Raw genomic sequence first — 17,737 nt, 5'->3', positions numbered from 1 at the left:
CAGACAGGTCAGCACCTTCCTTCATGCCAGACATTGAGCAGGAGCACCCCGCCTCCATTTGCAGTTCCCTTTTTAGCTAGGTTCCATCAAGAGCCTCCCAAATAAACAATTTCCTTCTCTCCTAAGCTCCAAAGAGTACCACGGAAGCCAGCATTCCCACTTTGCAGACTTCCCTGCCTGCTACACGACAGCCTTTCCCATTCCCACTCCCAACAGCTTCTCACCTCCAGTGAGAACTGCAGGTCCCCGCTCCCTTCCAGCCAGCCCCCATCCACACCCCACGCCTCCAGTGCTGGGTGCCGCCACCCATCTTACACAGGGCACTAGAGAGGGGGGCAGGAGCTTTGATATGTGGCAAGAGACAACAGACAGAGCAGCCTCTGACCCCAAGAACTGAGACACAGCTGTGGGGAGACCAGCTCCCCAAGAAACCTGGCAATGCAGGGACTAAGTGGAGGAGGCTCAGACAGCTCTGTGCTGCAAGCAACAGGGACTGCAAAAAAAAAAAAAAATCAGAGACACCACTTCAACAGCACCTGCATCTGCAGCATTTGATGCATTTACAAGCTTTCAGGTGAGTCAGGCAGCTGACAGCAACTGAAAATGCAGCACAGGAACCCTGGGGAGTCACAAACTCCACTTACATGTGAAAAACTACAAAGGTATTTTGAGCAGAGGTTGCAGGAGGATGGCTGGTGAAGTCTGCATTGATCTAAGATCGATCCTGCTGCTTCTGAGGACTTGCCTCCATCAGGAGAGACTGGACTGTGACTGCTGATGGAAGGAAGATCTCAGACATGCACAACAAGGGAGTGCAGAATTAATCCTCACCAGAAATGTAGAGAAAAGCAAGCCCTTGGCCCTGAGTGAGGCTGACATTGTGGACATGACTGAAATCCAGAGCTCAGCCAGGCTCCACGTGACATGGGAGCAGGGGCTGCAAGACTTGCAGCTTGGCTGCGGCTCAGAAACCACCTGAAGCCATTCATTCATTTTGCAGCCACTGCTGCTATTTCAGGGACGCTATTCCCTTCGGAAGCACAGGACAGAGATCCTGGAGCAGCTGCCAGAAGTAATATGTCAAGGAATAGACAGGAAAGCAGTTCAGGAGAGCAAAAGCCGGAGCCACTGAGCACAGCAGTGCTGAGAGCGCCAGGGAGTCTTACTCAATGCCAAGAACACAGGCCAAGCCTTGTGGCATAGGAGAGACAGGATCTCAGAGGCAAGGCTGGGATAAGCTAATTAAGATGGGCCACTCCACACCACCCCCCTGCATGGCGAGCCTCCCCCCAGCACCCCGCCGCCTGTGCGTCCCCCTGCCAGTGGGGAGATGCTGGAGCGGGGGGGAGGAGCGGTACAGGGAAAGGCACGTATGACCATAGTCACAAGCCAATCCAGCTGACAAGCAGTAGGTTCCCTCTCCTCATGCTAGGGGAGCAGAGATGATGCCAACGATGATTACTCCAAATGCTTGTCTCCATGCCAACAGTCATCAAAAAGTTGCTTTTGAAAAGCTAATACAGTCTACTATCTCATACGCCCAAGCACAGGAGGATGCTTTGCCATCACTTTTCTGAGGGCAGGACTCTGGTCTCCATACTGCCTGTGGGGTAAGTCCAGCCCAGCCCTGCAGCAGCGGGGGATGTCAGCAAACAAGGGAGATGCTGTTAGGAGGGAAGGGAAACTGCTACGACTTGCAGAGGTTGAGGCAGGGCACTCACAAAGGCATCTGGCTGCTGTGGAAAAAAGGGAAGAGCTGTGCCCTGCGCACCAGGGGTCTCTACCCAGGCTGCGGTGCTGGCCAACCCGGGGTGGCAGGGCACACCCGGCATCCGCACCCCCCAGCTGTTTTGCATCCCTCACACCATCTCAGGGTGTTTCTGGTAAGGCCAGAAGCCCCAGGAAGGTGGGGGTGGCATAGGCTGGTGCCACAGTACCACAGCTGAGCTCTCACAGGGTGAAGGGCTGCAGGGGTGCACAAGGGAGCAGGGCAGCTTTTGTGCTGATAGTGATGGGGCAAGGGGCATAGGTGGGTGCAAAGAGAACACAGGGCCAAAACTACATCCGTGATTAAACTACAGAAAGGAATAAACACACAGAGATATATGCATAAACAGGTCTGTGTGCGACACGCACACAAAGAAAAAGTCAAAATGGGACAGAAAGGGGAAAGGACGGAGGAGAGGTGACCAAGGGGAAGAGGGAGGGAGAGAATCCAGCCCTTGCAAGCACAGCTGCGGTGGAAAATGTTGGACATTGCAAACACAGCATTGAGAAGCAAGCCGGGCTTGGTGTGTCCAGCAGCAGCGGTGGCCATTCACTTGGGTCTGCAGCTTGTCTGATCTCTCAGACTCCTGATGCCATCTCCAGAGCTTGTAAGAGAGCATCACAGTGCTCACAAGGAGATTAACAGCAGAAAACAAGACATCACAGGCACTGGCAGTGTGGGATCGGAACCCCCAAGAGAAACAATAACCACCTGGCAGGAACCACACGCTCCCTCCTCCTCACACCTCCAAAAGCTGCCTGACAACAGGCTTTACTCAGCTCATGGACAGGCTGCCACCATCAGCTGCTCTGTTCAAGAAAATTGCTACAGCAAAAGAAAAAAACGCAAACATCTGGAACGGGTGATCTGCAGTCTCTGTCTTCATGTAAAGAATAGGTTGAACAAATGTTCTGATCCCAGGCCAGAACGTCCCCTGCAGTCACAGCACTGTGTCCTGGTCCATCACAAGCACTGGGATGGGACCACGCCAAAGGGGTGTTTGAGGTTTGCTGGCAACGGTCTAGTTTGAAGTTATCACAGCCCAAATCTTCCTCAGTTGAGAGCAAAACCCGTTCCTGGGGTCTGACTTCTTTGTTGGAAAGCTGTTACCCCAGCCACATGAATGACTCGTTTCTAGGCTTCCTTTTTCTGTTACATTTACACTGGAATTTCTAATGGCTGCTGATTTTCATGGTGCAAACCCTACCAACTGCTCGCAGCCTTTTTGTCCACCAAGCCAACATTTCTGCAACTGCCCTCTGTTTGCACAGTTTATTTAAGGAGACATCCAGAAGGCCTCTAAGGTCTTTCAGCTGGCTCCTGCCCCCATCCAGACCACACCACCGGTAAGGTTGCAGGATTCAGGCTCAGACAGATGCCCATTCAGCTGGCTCACAAAAAGACATCATAGCTCATCTGCCCTGAAGGAAGAAGTAGAAAAGCTCAAGAGAAACCAGCTACATTGCTGCAGCTGATGTAGCCAGAGCTGGGGGGCTGCTGGCCACACACTGGGGACAGCACAGACCACCAAGTCTCGCTGCTAGGCCCACTCTTGTCCCTCCAAGAGTCTGCAGCACTGCCTAGCCTGTGCCTGCTGCAAACTCCTCCTGCCCTCCAGCTTCCCTCCACCTTCAGCTCATGGCATCCCCCAGGCTGCCAGGCTCCCCTATCCCGCTGACTGCTGCCCTCCGATCCCAAGTTCTTGGGCACCCAGAACGGTCCCTTCCTCTCCTTTCTGCTGAGTTTCACTGCAAAGGCACCCCTCCGGTGCAAACTGCAGGGACACTTCTGTACAAGAGAAATCCTCACAGCTCCGGCCCTCCTCGCTGGCCTCCTCCTCTGCCTGTCCCCATGGGCCATCTCCTGTTTCGCCTGTGCACACATGGTGGATGCATGACCCCCGCTCCAGCTGTCCGGGCTCCTTGGCAGGCTCAGAGCACAAGCCCTGGACCACATGCCAGTTTCGATTAACAGATCAGTGACATTTTCATACATGTACACGTATATGGAAATTTGCCAGTTTAGTTTATAAAAGGGCATATTCAAAGAACATTTGCTGAAGGCTTTCTCCAAAACATTTTTTTATGAGCACCATTTTGTTCTGTCAGGACAAGGACGCTGTAAGCACAAAGGTGAAAAACTGCTAAAAATGTCTTTTTTGGAAGAATTGCTTCTTTGGTTGTAATATTTTTACCTTTTACATTTTGCTCTCTTGAGTTTCTGTGAGATTTTACACTATTCGGAGTTTTAACTAGCAAAACTAGTATCATTATGCAAACTTTACTGCATCTCTGTGTAATCTTAACATTCAAAACACCAAATCCTGCCATATAAATGTGCTGAGCAATGAGCATAACCCTGATCTTATAATCACTCACTGTCCACTCTCTAACAGGATCTGCCTTTGGTGTAATCTCAGTCAGAAAGGTGTTTTGTTACCTTATTGATAAAAAGAATATCCTCTTAACCTGAATCCTGAAAAGGGCTTTGGAGACATGCAATTCAGCTATTAGTGATAAGCACAACAGAAACGCCCAGAAGGAAATTAAGTATTGCTTAGATAGCATGCTATAAACATACAGGGCCGTGATGTGAACTATGATTAAAAACAAGACATAGTGAGCACTACGTACTCACTGAACACTTTTCGTCCTGGACGCTGAGTGGGTTAATCTCTGTGAAACGTAACTGTATCATTAAAAACCATGATAGCGCACACAAAATTCTGCTACTCCAGAACCAGGGGTTTGCCTTCACAGCCATCACATCAAAAACCTAAGTGGGGACCCGACTCATGGGCAACTCGCATCATCCAGCTCTAGGTGAAGGACACTGTGCTCTTCTTAACAGGCCGTGCTTTCTAATACATGCTGGCAGCCTCTTCCATCAAAAAGGAGGCGTAGCAGGCAAGGGGTAAGCAAAAATTCTCTTTTATAACTGAAATTGTCAGACACATTCAAGCTGTCAGAAAGATCTAGGAATTATGACAAAGGTCAAGGAGGAACAAATGCGGGATCCTGGCTTTCCCAGTGAAGGCTGAGACATGATCAAAATGGCAAGAAGGGAGCGAGGAAGACAATGGAGCACCAGGGAAGAGGGATATGTTCTAACAATCACGCACATGGCTGCAACCATGAGTCTCATGTTCCCTGCAAAGGAGGAATGTGCAGAGCAAGAGGAGGAAGGCCAATTCCTATTTCATATTCTACCTCTGAATTTTAAGTTTACAGACACATTCAGACCTGCATGATCTTAGCCTGAGATTTTTATTACTATCCCATGTTGAAAGCAGAGGTGGAGAACACATGGAAAAGTCACTCATGCACAAATCAATGCAGCATCATCAGTCTGCTGGTAGCCTCGCTCCTGTGAACTCAAGACAAGAACAAAACCGGGAGGGGGGCTGGGGGGTGGGAAGGGGTTGGGGGTACAGAGAGTCTGAAAAAAGAACAGCAGAAACTGAGTGAAAACTGGGTACACACATGCTTCCCCAGGAAGCAATGCAGTGTCCTGCAGAGATAGAACAATGAACCATAGCTCAGCTGAGCAGCTTGAACAGTTCAAAGTTCAGCTGCTGTGCAAACGTTATAATCTGCTCTCGTCGTCTGCAAACTGTCCAGCCCCAGCCAAAGTTCTGCTATGAACTAAGGGGAATGCGTGTTTTTAGTTGTGTTCTTGAACAAAGAACACTCCTGCTCATCACTGCAGAGCCAGAAACGTTAGGGCACATAAAAGGAAATACGGAGCGAAACCCTTTTCTCCAGTTCTCAATCTGTCAAACGTCATTCCCATGCTTCGATTTCATGTATCACAGGTGGCAAAAAGCTCTCCCTCTAGGAATGAATCAATCTTAAGGCACAGATGGATAGATGTGTTTTACTGTTGACTGACCTATAGCTACAAATGCTGACACCAATTATCAGCACTTCAAGAAGTTATCTACTCATTTCATTAAATGTCAAACAGCATTCATGCCTTGTCCTTCAACATCACCCTCTTCTTTAAGAAGAAAACGAAATTTACCAAGTCATGTAGACGTGAAATATTTCTAATAATTTACTGTTCAATTCCTGAAAAGCTGTTCAAGGGTTCACATGTCCCATGTCAGTATTTTAGTCCACTTGGCAGAAACGTGAACAATTGGCTGTATTGTTAGGGCCTGGTAACAAAATGCCTTGAAAAAATGGGGGTCCTTCCACAGGTACCTGTGGAAATGCAAAGATTCTGGGTCTGAATGTGTTACAGACTCCTTCTGCCACCCAGGGAAAACAAAAAAGGAAGGGCTTCAAAAGCCTCCAGGCACCAGCACCATGACTCCTCTTGAACAATGGGAGCTTGTGTCCGAGAGAAGATGCTGAGCGCTCCCAGGCAGCGGAGGTGGAATCATGATTCCTGTGACTGGTGCACAGTGGCAGCAGAGGTGTTGATGAGGTCTTGAGGAAGGCTCTCGCGCGCTTCCTGCATCCGGCGCCGTGCTCTCTGGAAAGCCTCTACAACACAGCAAATGACAGTATGCCAGAGTGCATCAGCCAGCCTCAGGGAAGGGGAGGGATGAGCCTGTCCAGTGAACATCATCTCTCCTGGAGCAGGAATCTCACTTCCTATTATTAAGTTCCACCAACAAAGCACCTAGTCCTTGCTGCTCTCTTCACTTATTTCTAGCACTGTCTTTGCTCTGCGCATAACGGAACCGGAGACAGCCTGTGCATCAGCGCCACAAGCTATGCTCAGCGCCAGGCAAGACTCGGCAGCCCAGCCTAGGCTTTGCCTTCAGAGTGGTTATCCCTCTGCCTGCTGAGAGCTGACACCTCCTTAAGTTTCCAGCTCAGATGAGAACATTTAACCTCTGCTATGGACTCAGATTGCTCATGGGGTTGCAATTAACCCATGGTAATGGATTCTCCTGAAATATCCTTCCCACTCTGTAAAAAGGGGGAAAAGTGAGCCAAAGGCTCACCTGGGAGAATGACACCGAAAGCCCTACCCAAAACATTGTAGACGGAGCTCTGCTGACTGAAGCTTCCAAGCCGGTCCAGTACACTCTGCATGCGCTGCCTCAGGGCACTGGTTTCCAGAAAGGCTCTGCACAGAAGTACAGTAGGAGGTCAGGGCTGCCAAAACACAGCACACAAGATGGAGCTCGTACTCACTTTGCTGCACTTACTTAGACTGCTGCAGGCAGTAAAGCCGGAAGGTGACGCTCCCTGTTGTCTCTGTGCGAAAACCAAAACGGCTCAGGCGCTCTCCCTGCAAAGACGGCACAAGTTAGAGTAGCCACAGCCCGTAACCTGCTGCAGCAGGCTGACCCCAGCGAAAACGACCAGGAGAATGCACTCCTGTGGGCACAGAGTCTCTCCCTTCCCTGCTGCACACAGAAAGTGAGGTCAGAAAGAAGGGCAGATGGTTCCAGGCTGTGCTGAGGGCAGGACCTAAACACTAGCAAGCTGATCGTGCAGTGCTGGAAGAAGGTTTCAGAAACTGCATGGGGGCTCGTTCCCACACAAAGGCCACACGTAAGATGTTATTAAGATCAACTTGCTCATTACACCAGCAAGCACCTCTGCAGCTTTCGTAAGAGCGGGATATTTCTGTCTGCCTCACGTTCATAGGCCTCCTGCTCTGCACCTGAAACAGGTGATACAGCCCAGATTCCTTACTAAAACACAGAAAGAAGTCTACAGCTGGTAACAAACGCTGACGTGACAGACACTCTCCAGACAGACATTTCTTTCGTCAGAGGGACAGGACCACCAGCTTACCCTTGTTCAAATCTGGTCAGGGCTGTCCACAGACGTCTGAAGACAAGAGCATAATCTACCATCGCCCAGCAAGAGCAATGCCCTGCAGATGAGCCCACCTTGAAGGTTGATGGTGTCCTGACGTAGGTTATGTCCTCCAGCTCAGGAGATCCACCAATGAAAAATCTCCTCAGCTCAGCGACGGTCCCCAGCTCCACAGGGCGCCAGGTGGGGATGGTGAGCATGTGGAGACCTGACCCAGGACAACAGGACAGCTTAGCAGCTACAACCAACAATCTATTCAGAGTCACAGAGGATAGCATGGTAGATAGACACCTGCTGACCCAAACCACAGTGGGCTGGAAATGAAAACACTGCACCGTATCTCTATCACATTTTCCCAATGAGTAAGCCCCATACAGTCACACAGCCAGCGTTAAAAGTACCCCCTACCCATGAGGAGCATCTCCTTACCACACATGGATGTCAAAACAGTTGTGACCCTCAGATTCCTTGTGGGACGGAGAGGGCTACCGCTATTGTAAAGACAGATATGCAGCGTCACCCCAGCACTTCATCACACAAGATTTTGTGACAGAATCACTGAAGGAGCAAGGGCAGCAACACATGATGCATCTCAACAGCAAGGCAGAATGGTGCAGAATGCATCAAATTCTTCCTCCCTTCAGTATGCAAAGGCAAAGCCTCCCCCAGACCAGCTGAATCCATTCGCAAGAGAACCACTCAACTCATTCTCCCAGACAATTAACATAATGCCCCAAGTATGTTTTACCTGGAGATGCTGGCAGCACCAAAGAACCATATCCTTCAACACGATACCTCTGCCAGAAATCCAGGGACAGGACCTCAAAGTAAAGGACAGGCCACTGTGGGAGACTGACTGCAAATAAGAGGAGCAGATCGCAGCTTTGTGAGGGAGACTATCACAGAAAAAAAATGCTAAATACCCACCTCCACTAGTAGGAAGTCCTTTCTGTATTTCTTCTACAATGACTAACCTACACATATGGGTGATTATTTCCCCTGTAAAAGCTGAGCCCTCAGATTTGAGTATGAAAACAGAATTATTGATGTTAAAGGTCTGGGAAAATTCTTTGTTTTGAGAGCAAGTCCAAACTGGTTCATCAATTATCTTTCAGCAAACAAGACAATCTTTTGTGAATGACCTGATGCCAAACAGGAGAACCTGTTTTTATCTCTGACCTTTCCCACCATCATTGGGGTATTATTAACTTGGATCCTCCTAGAGGTCTCCAAGCATTTCTTTCTTCCATGGTGAAACAAACTCATCATGTTTATTCTAGGCTGAAAATTCATTAGTCTTGGTTGACTACTCAAATCCAACGCATACAATGGATTCAAGAGGCAAAGCTGTCTCTAGCAATTGCAATCCAACAAGCAACGGGGCTGATGAAGAAGCAGCACTAGCGTAGTGAAGCAACAGGAACAGACAGCAGAGAAGCCCAGCTTAAGTTAAGAGCTGGAAGTTTCAAAGTGACATAAACTATACAAAGATTATACAGGTCACTGAGCGTGTCTACAAATATAAGACTCTGCACAAAATTTTAGTTGTGTACAAAAAAGCTGCTGCCGAGTCCCAGGGCTCAATGCAGTACACAGGGGGTGGCAACACAGACCAGCATGCCATGCGTTCTGAGGCAAACAGGCTAAGATACAGTTTTGCAACTGGATAAAGCTGATTACAGCCTGGAAGCAGGACAACATCAGTGAATCCATAGAAATGCTAATGCATTGCTAGTACAGAGGCTGTGTGGTGACACGGTGAACATTTGCTGAAGCAGCACATTTCCCTTTGTCTAAATCTGTCCTTTCATCTTTTGGGGGGGGGCCAACAACATACCAGACAGCATGATGCCTACACTGCAATCAAAGACTTCATAATTTCACATTTCAGAGCAACAAGGAAACACACCTTCCGATTCATCTCCTTGGGTGAAAAACATCTCCAAAGTGAAGGGGTAGCAGAAGTATGCCACGTTATCCTAGAAAAGGAACAGGACAGAGATCAGATCCTGGACAAGAGAATTCATCACTAGAATTGCAGGGGGCACAGAGAGCAGGGAGAAAATAACTAATGGTAGAAAAGAGTTAATGATGCCCAAACAAGCTCAATCACATCACACTAACAAAGACCTGACTGCATGACGGACCTGCATACGCTCCCAAGTGCTGCGCTGATGGAACAGGCTGTTAAAAGTAATGAAAAAGGGGAAAGAGTAGCACGCCCCAAATGACAATTCAGCTAGCTGCATAACTACTACACTGCCACAATCTTTACAGGAGCCAAGCAAAATACCTCAAACAATGGTACTACTGAAATGTTGTATGATAATTACTCTTGTAATATGCAAACTGTCTCACATAGAAGACATTAAAAAGTTGATAAAAACTCAGATTTTGTAAGAGAGGAACTGGAGACAGCAATGGAACCAACTTCCCAGATAAGAGCAGGCATTCATTTTGAGAAATCAATTTAGAGACTGTGCGTTCCTGCCCCAGGTAAGTCAGAACAATGCTTCCTTAACTCTGAACATTTCAGAACAGAAAAATCAAAGCTCCAAAGGCAATCAATCAGCCAGAAGGAAAAAAAAAGTTCCAGAAACTACTTTGAAGCAGTTTTATTTAGTCTAGTTTTATTTGGACACAGTGGCACCCTGAAAAATGGCAAGTATAACTAGAACAAGGGGAATGCCAGACATGTTCTGCCCTTGGAAGGTGCTCTCAAGTCAGGACCTTTGCTGAACATATCTGTAGCTTGTTATACGTGTTCCACTTCAGAGGATGCCTGTTCAAACTGCTCTGTAGGTCTGAAAGCACCCTTACCCAGCCCACTGTCTTGGTGGCACAGGTCTGTGTCACTCCTGATAGCTGCTGGAATGCAGGGCTCGACCACTCTGGGAGAAGAGAAGAACATAAGCAGAGTGGTGAATGCTTTAGGTGAGAGGGAGGACTCAGACCACAGCAGCTCAAAGGAGAATGTCAGTCCCAGCTGATTGGGATAACAACAGGTAACATCACCCACCCTGAATTTCCCTAGATCTGTCCCACCCCATCTTGTTCCAGGCAATGGCTGCTCCTCAGAATGCCCTGAACTGTCAGTGAAAAGTACTAACTCCGTCTTAAGAGAATAGTAGGACCTTATCTAAATGTACTGAGGGGCAAAAGTGGTACCTCTTCAGACAAACACCAGAGGGGAGCCAGAGCCATAGCTTCAGGGGAACGAAACATGCAGCAGGATGTGCATGTTAGTCATTTATCAGTTATTTATCAGTCAAAATTCAATACGTGAGTGTCAGCGCAGAACATGAGAACGTGACAGTAAGCACTGAAATCAAACAAGGTCACTGCTGAGATGGGGAAGACAGGAAGGCCACTCTCCACAGTACAAGGAATGAACTTGGGGTAGGCTGCTGGACATTAGCACCACTGGCTGAGAAGCCAATGGACCTCTGTGGGCCAGCCTGATTTGGAAGAGACAAGAAGGGAAGATGCTACTTCCTCCCTGACATGAGTTTAGTTCAAACAACTGAGTTGTGCAATTTTAGCTCTGAAGACCTCTGACTAGATCCCAGCCCCAACACTAACTTTTACTGACTTTCAGCAGAGCTGATCTGATGGACCAGCCAACACATGCTTCGTTCCTTAAACTGCTGTGTTATGGCTGGAAATGTGAATACTTACGGTTAGGCAGCTCCAGGAAGAAGTGAACATAGAGGTTGTCATACTCATAGCCTTGAGCTGAAACTGAGAAGAGAGAATGAACTTCAGCTGCTCGATTCCACACAAACTCCTCCAGTACTCCCTGCAGACTTTTGGGAGAGCCAGCACCATAACGTCAGGGACAACCAGTTACCGCTGGAAGCTGGGAAAAGCCAGGGTTTTCAAAGTAACAGAATATGACCCTCAGAGAAGACTCCTCCTCTAAACTAGCCCTGTCCCCATATCACTAACCAAATTAGGGAGGTCACACATCTAATTGCTTTCTTTGCTATAATCTCTATTAAATTCCCAATCTGCTCTCCTTTTTTCAGATCTGTATGTCTTCCTGGAACCACTACAGTATTTGTAACCTCCAGTCTGTAAACGCCTCTCAAGGGATTATTCTGCAAAAACAGGGGAGGAGAAGGAGGAAGTAAAGGATTCTAGGGAGAGAACCACTTACTCTGGACCGGCCTGCCTGTGATCCAAGAATCCTTGGACCCTCCATAGCCTCAGCCATCCCAGCAGACCCAGATTTGCCCCTATAGTTACTGTTTATAATAAGGACTCACTTATTTCTCCATTCACAAAAAGCCGCAGCGTGCCAGGAAGAGTCTGTAAGAATGAGCAGATAAACAAGATAAAGAGCCAAATGACCAATGTGAAACCTCATAGAGTCCCCCCCCAACAGGGTCTCACACAGACATTTCACTGAAGTTTGTACATTAATTATTCACTCTGCCGCCTGGTAGGAGACATGACTTCTCATACCACTTTCCAGAAGTGAACAGTCTCTGGAGAGAGGCTGGAGAGACTGAACTCCTAGACTGCAGGAGTTTATTATTCTGTAAATGGTCTCCTACAGACTTCAGGATGGATATAAAATGTAGTGAGAAGTCACTTGCAGAAATCATACTCCTGTTTCTCCTGTAATGTTCCTGCACTTGCCCAAGGGGGAGGGTGTTGAGGGAAGCACAGGACAAGCTGAGACACTCTAGTGAAGTACAACAAAGTACAACAACTTTCACACTTCAGCAAACAAGATTTGGGCAAAAAAGATTGCAGTCTGGGTAATTCAGTAAAAAGGGAAACTGTGCATCAATTTGGGGTTGGGAGGGGATGCTTACTTGAACAAAGTGGCATATAGATGTGTTTGACATTCAAGAAGTTAACAGCAAGCACTATCCCGAAAGATAGAAACCCTCCTTTTTTCTTAAAAGTATTACAAAGGCCTTCAGACAATGCATGCGGTCTCACAGAGACTGCAGCGTCCAGCATGCTCTCCTGCTGGTCTGACAGATGCAGGATGGATCTCTGCAGGCCCCATATCCGTTGCAACCTGTCCCTTTTGACCCAATTTTCTGTTGGAAGCCACAAGATAAAAGCTGCCAACACATCCCCAGAACGAAACAGCCTTTGGAGACTGGGAAAAATGGCAGCCATGCTAACCAGGTCAACAGCCTCCAAAGGCAGCAGGGCTCCAGGTCCTTGATGAGCACCGCTGTACTCACCATCTCAAATTCTGAGCCTACGAGACCACTGAGGTATTCCTTGTGCCGACTGTACAGCTGAAAACACAGAACAAGCTGATTAGAAAAAGTGTCTTTTTGACTATACATGTTTTTACTTATTGCAAAAATTGTAACAGATATAACTTAAAACCAATTTAAATTGTTGGCAGGCTTAGCACACAGCGTTTTTTAATTATTATAGCAGATACAAAGCATGTAAGAATCGAACAGAACAAAGATGTATAACTGCTAATACCGCATAGAACTCCAGCTTCAGAAAAGACCTCATCAAAGCCCAATCTAAGGGAAAAAGAAGCTCTGATGAATCAGATCTTAAATGAGATGTTAAAAACACAGGCATAAACTATTCCAATTAAATCAACAGATGGGAGATCAGTGTAGCAAAATCACGATTTCCTCATCGACCACAAAAAGAATAAGGAAACGTACAAATGAAAAACTAAAACATTAAGTAACTTTATAAACTGCTGCTGCCAAAAAGGCAATTCAGAAAGATCAAGACATAAAATGAGATCCAAATGTTCTGGGACATTACGGGTAACAAGAAATCATTCAATAAGTACACAGGCAGCAAGAGGAAGACCAAAGAAAGGGTTTTCCCACTGCTGAAAAGAGAAGGAAAACCACTGGCAGGTGACATTAGAAAGGCATGAATTCAGGTGGTTTCTTGCATCAGTTCTCACTACATAGATCACTGCAGTCAGAGGCCAACAGAGCTAATCCTGGACAAGGCCTCTACCTAGACCAAGGAATAAAGCAGTCAGGGAGTATTTGTTTAAGTTCTCAGGTTGCTGGGCATGATGAGACTCACTGCCAGACATTCATTTTGTCAACTTTAGGTGCCTACAGCACTATCAATTACATCTACATGGGGGTCTGAGATCCCTCTGACAAATCAGGAGAACTAGTCAACATGATCAGTGGAGGCTGGTCCTTACGTCTCTGAACACACACTGCTCGCGTTCCTCCTCCTCTGGCTGCACTTGGACAGATGCATTCTCAATGGTGTATTTCCATACCTCTCGCTTCTCTCCATCCAGCTCGATCCTGCAGAGCCCCAAAACACATGGGCAGAACTCCCCCATTATGCAGGGAATAGGCATAGGCAGCAACAGCACCAACTGTGCCATTCTGACACAGCAGTCTCCCCTCCACCAGGCCTGTGCAGTAACACAGGGGCACTAATGGCCCTCTCCTCACGCCCAAGTGCCTGCCAGCATCAGTGACTCAAAAAGGGAGACTTGCTTGTGTCCAGCATACACATAACCTGTATCCCCAGGGACTGGCACCAAAGTCCCACACATCACACATGCAGCGACACCAAGCGCAAGTACACAATAATCTTGCTTTAGAAATCTCTGGAATAAAACTAAAAATGTTCCTCAATTTAAGTGCTGATCCACTGCCTGAGGGGTGACTAGGGAGCACCCATTTCAGCCCTCTGTATCAGTCCTACAAGAGGTACCAGCCCTGTCCCACTCACCGGTAGGCTCCTTTGCTGCCAGTAAAGTCAGGCTTCACTGTGATCACCCCATTGCCGTCCACCTTGATTGTGCAAAGAACATGTTCATACTCCCTGTGTCCAAGCCTAATGGAAGACATCAAGAAACACAGCCTAAATAGAGCACATAGACACTCTCTTGCTCTGGAACAGCAGAGCCAGTAAAGGCACATAGGGGTACAGAAGGGAACAAACACACCCACACTTTCCTTCACTGGTTTAAGAAGCCTTTTGGAGAGATACACTCAGTTACCTCCCAGCTGAGGAAAGAGGCAGAAAGAAATAGTAGCCCAAGTTACTGAATTCTCTCCCCTTAACTAATGGAAGAAACAGGAGATTTGAGTAAGGAGGGAAGATGGGTTTCCTTCTGGGAAATTAAGATCACTTCAGTATTTTACTTACTTCCCATAAGGTCCCAAGTCCCCCATGATGTACATGGTCTGGACAGGAGTGTTAATCACATGATTGTTCTTTATAAATTCTTCTGATGGTTCCCAGGTGATGATTTTTGACTTCAGAGAAGTTGCTTCTCTGTCAACAACAGAACAGCACAAGTCACAGCCCAGCACAGGCAGCACCAAACCCCCCACAAAGAGGAATCAAACTGCCAGGTTCCAAGTGTGACACAGCTCAAGCCACCAACTTCCATGGACCAGGCTGCTCCACAGCTGGGGCACCAGCACCAGGAAACCTGCATTAGCAAGCTCCAAGCGCCAGTTTGCACTCACACTGGCCTACGGTCTTGTCTTCTCCTCCTCACATTGGCCATCCTTTCCGCCAGATACGACAGCACCTCATGATCTGAGTCAGTTACCTTCTGGCAATACTGGAATAGAGAAACAGAGGGAACTAGCTTAATTATAACGGGACATCTTTCCCAAACACAGCTCCACTCTAGGAGGAGAGAACAGGTATGTACACACCTACATGCAAGGACAAACTGCTAAAAGACTGTAGATTTCATTAGCTGTTCTTGTGGCAAACTACAGCTAAACTCCACCCAACAAGTTCCCTACAGAGCAATGCTACAAAGCCAAGTCCCTCCAAGCTGCCCCTGACCATCGTTCTGGAACAGGGAGATCCCATCCCACATCTGGAGCACCAGGCGAAGCTGCTTTGCAGAAGCAGTATGTTCTCCTGCACACAGGGTATCTGGCTTGCTTCTGCATGGCCAAGAACTGAAAAACATTCTCTCTGCACAGGCCTGGTGGTTTTGACTGACAGTGGTCTATAGATTATGCATGACTACGAGCTGGTACCTCCTCTAGGTTGGTGAATCGGTCATGATCAGTATAGGTGAAGATGCGATAGTTCTTCCGACCTCCAGCCTTCTCCAGTCTCAGGATCTCCTCGCGGTACTGCCGGTCCAGGGGAGTCTGGCAGGCTGACTCATTTTGGTACAGATCCACCTCAAACTGAGAGCACCATGGGTAAAGCACAAAAGCTGCCTTTAACTGGCACGGTCAGAGCCACAACCACTTTCAGCTGAGATTTCCAAAGCAACCACAGAGAGAGGCAGGATCCTTTGGGAATCCCAGTAAATAAGTTGAGCTCCGGAGCGGCTCTGACACTGCTCAGGCATGCAGCGGCGAGGAGCACCCACCAATGCCCACCCAGCGGGGCTGGGGCACAGCAGCACACCCCAAAGCAGGAGACCTGCACACCCACCTGGCTGAAGAGCTTCTCCTGCCACCCCACCTCGGCCTCCTCTTCATCGTCTGGGGGACGCCAGGCACCTGCAGGAGAGGGCCTGGTCACTCCAACAGCGCTGCCCCCGCCACCTGTGGTATCCCAAAGAAAACAGAATTTTTTGAATTTTCCGCTAAACCATAACCACGAACCACGCGAGCCTGGCCAAACAGAATTTGGCGGCCAGAGACAGGAACTGAGAGATAGTGAAGCGCTTGTTTTACAACTCCATCCTTGAGGAGAGCTGGGAGACAGATCAAAGCAAACATCCCGCCTCAGAGGACGCTGGAAAGGGGGTGATAAAGCGTATAGTCAAGGAGAACAACTAATTGGGATGTTGATACAAACAAAACCAAAGTGTCCTTTAGGTGAACTATCCTCATTATTATACTGAAAATCACAGCCATAGGCCAGAAAATCCCCCTCTAAGCCCCGCTCTCTCTGAGCGTGGTAAATTTCAAGCAAGCTGTACCTTTAAGGTGAAATGAGAAAGAAACTACCTAATTATTAGCCGGGGGTGTGAATACTGCTGTGACTGACACATTTCACTGACACCTATAATGCCCCGGAGCGGCTCAGCGCGGGGTGCCAGCTGTGCGGTTACCCCCGGCGCCCACCCCTGCACCTCCGCGCTGCGTGTCGGCCGGCGTTTTGCAACGGGGAGAAGGAACCCGCCTTCGGGATAACGGCCGCCCGCCCCCGCCCGGCGCCCCACGTACCGGTCGCGGCGCGGTCGGCCAGGCCCAGGAGCTCGGGGCCGCGCGGGCCGGCGAGCAGCGGCGGGGCCTGCGGCAGGACGGGCCCGGCCGACGTGACCCGCTGGATGCGGACCCTGCGGGGAAGGAGGAGGGGTCAGGGAGGGTGAGGGAGGGTGAGGGCGGGCCGGGGGCCGGGGGCGGCCGCTCACCGGAGGCGCAGGTTGCGCACGGGGTCGCGGGAGCGGTACACGGCGCCGGCCGCCCCCGCGCTGCACAGCGGCTCCGCCATGGCCGGCGGCGCGGGAGGCACCGCGCCCCCTGCGGCCGGAGGGCGCCGAGCCGAGGCGGGGCGGTGGGTGCCCTTTTGCCTGCGGTTCCCGCTGAGGCAGCTTCCACAGGGCGGAGCCCCTCGCCTCCGCGTGAGGAGGGTCCCCACGGCCTCCCGGAGGCGGGGGGGGGGGGGTGTGTCTCCCACGTGCCTCCACATGAGGGCCCCTCTGGCCGCTGTCGGGGGGTCCCCCCACACCCCACCCCGCGTGAGGGGGGGTCCCCCACATTCCCCGGCGTGGGCGCGAGGCCCCCCCAAGCAACGCCCGCCATCCCAACAGCGCCGTGGCAGCGCGGAGCGGAACGGGCGCGCCGCGGTGCCCGCACCGCCCCGCGCCGGGGGCTCCAGACCGCAGCGTGCGGCCGCCGGCTGAGAACCTGCCCGGCTCTCCTTTATTCCCTACTCCCTTCCTACTCTTTCCCGACATTTGACTGTTGGGCTGCCAGGGAAAGGACATCTTCGCGAGCCCACCAGCCCCCTCCCACCAGGGCCTCTCTCCGGAGCGGCCGAGGGCCTGTCCCTCCGCGGGTGGGTCAGACTGGCAGACCCCGTCCCATTTTGCTGCCGGTCGCCCCCGGTGCCACCGGTTCTGCTGCATTCCCCAGCCCTTCCCTGCTGCGCCTCCCCCAGTGAGGGGTCTTCATTCCGGAGATCCACATACACCACATGATGCAACCTGTTTGCTCAAGGAGGTGCTCCTGGAGCCTGGAGCCTTGCTAGTGCACCGCCTCCTCAGCCAGAA

At 49.7% G+C, this 17,737-nt stretch overlaps 1 protein-coding gene across 2 annotated transcripts; it reads right to left on the bottom strand.

Annotated features, from left to right (window-relative positions):
- Window positions 1–5,018: 5,018 nt before the first annotated feature.
- Window positions 5,019–16,963, bottom strand: MKS1 (MKS transition zone complex subunit 1). 2 transcript variants are annotated; one of them, XM_064467545.1, is made up of 18 exons: window positions 16,877–16,963; window positions 16,689–16,801; window positions 15,949–16,061; window positions 15,540–15,695; window positions 15,009–15,106; window positions 14,683–14,811; window positions 14,263–14,367; window positions 13,718–13,826; window positions 12,759–12,815; window positions 11,820–11,862; window positions 11,230–11,292; window positions 10,372–10,442; window positions 9,461–9,530; window positions 8,300–8,407; window positions 7,626–7,759; window positions 6,933–7,015; window positions 6,753–6,850; window positions 5,019–6,258 (listed from the first exon to the last, which is right to left on the bottom strand). In XM_064467545.1, exons 1-18 carry the CDS (start codon window positions 16,954–16,956, stop codon window positions 6,152–6,154), a joined length of 1,737 nt encoding a protein of 578 aa, XP_064323615.1. In that variant the 5' UTR covers window positions 16,957–16,963; the 3' UTR covers window positions 5,019–6,151. The 2 variants fall into 2 exon arrangements, with proteins under 2 accessions (XP_064323615.1, XP_064323616.1); XM_064467546.1 differs by having other exon boundaries at window positions 15,949–16,016.
- Window positions 16,964–17,737: the final 774 nt, after the last annotated feature.

The sequence above is a fragment of the Phalacrocorax carbo genome, chromosome 17, assembly GCF_963921805.1.
Source record: "Phalacrocorax carbo chromosome 17, bPhaCar2.1, whole genome shotgun sequence".
Classification (NCBI taxonomy): domain Eukaryota; kingdom Metazoa; phylum Chordata; class Aves; order Suliformes; family Phalacrocoracidae; genus Phalacrocorax; species Phalacrocorax carbo.
The sequence above is the reverse complement of the archived record's forward strand: the minus strand, read 5'-3'. Positions and strand labels throughout refer to the sequence as shown.

Excerpts from the sequence above, each read along its gene's own strand:
- MKS1 (XM_064467545.1), bottom strand. The coding sequence starts at position 16,956 with ATGGCGGAGCCGCTGTGCAGCGCGGGGGCGGCCGGCGCCGTGTACCGC. Across the intron at positions 16,802-16,876 it reads GTGCGCAACCTGCGCCTCCG|GGTCCGCATCCAGCGGGTCA; the intron begins GTGAGCGGCCGC and ends CCTTCCCCGCAG. Across the intron at positions 16,062-16,688 it reads GGCCGACCGCGCCGCGACCG|GTGGCGGGGGCAGCGCTGTT; the intron begins GTACGTGGGGCG and ends GGGATACCACAG.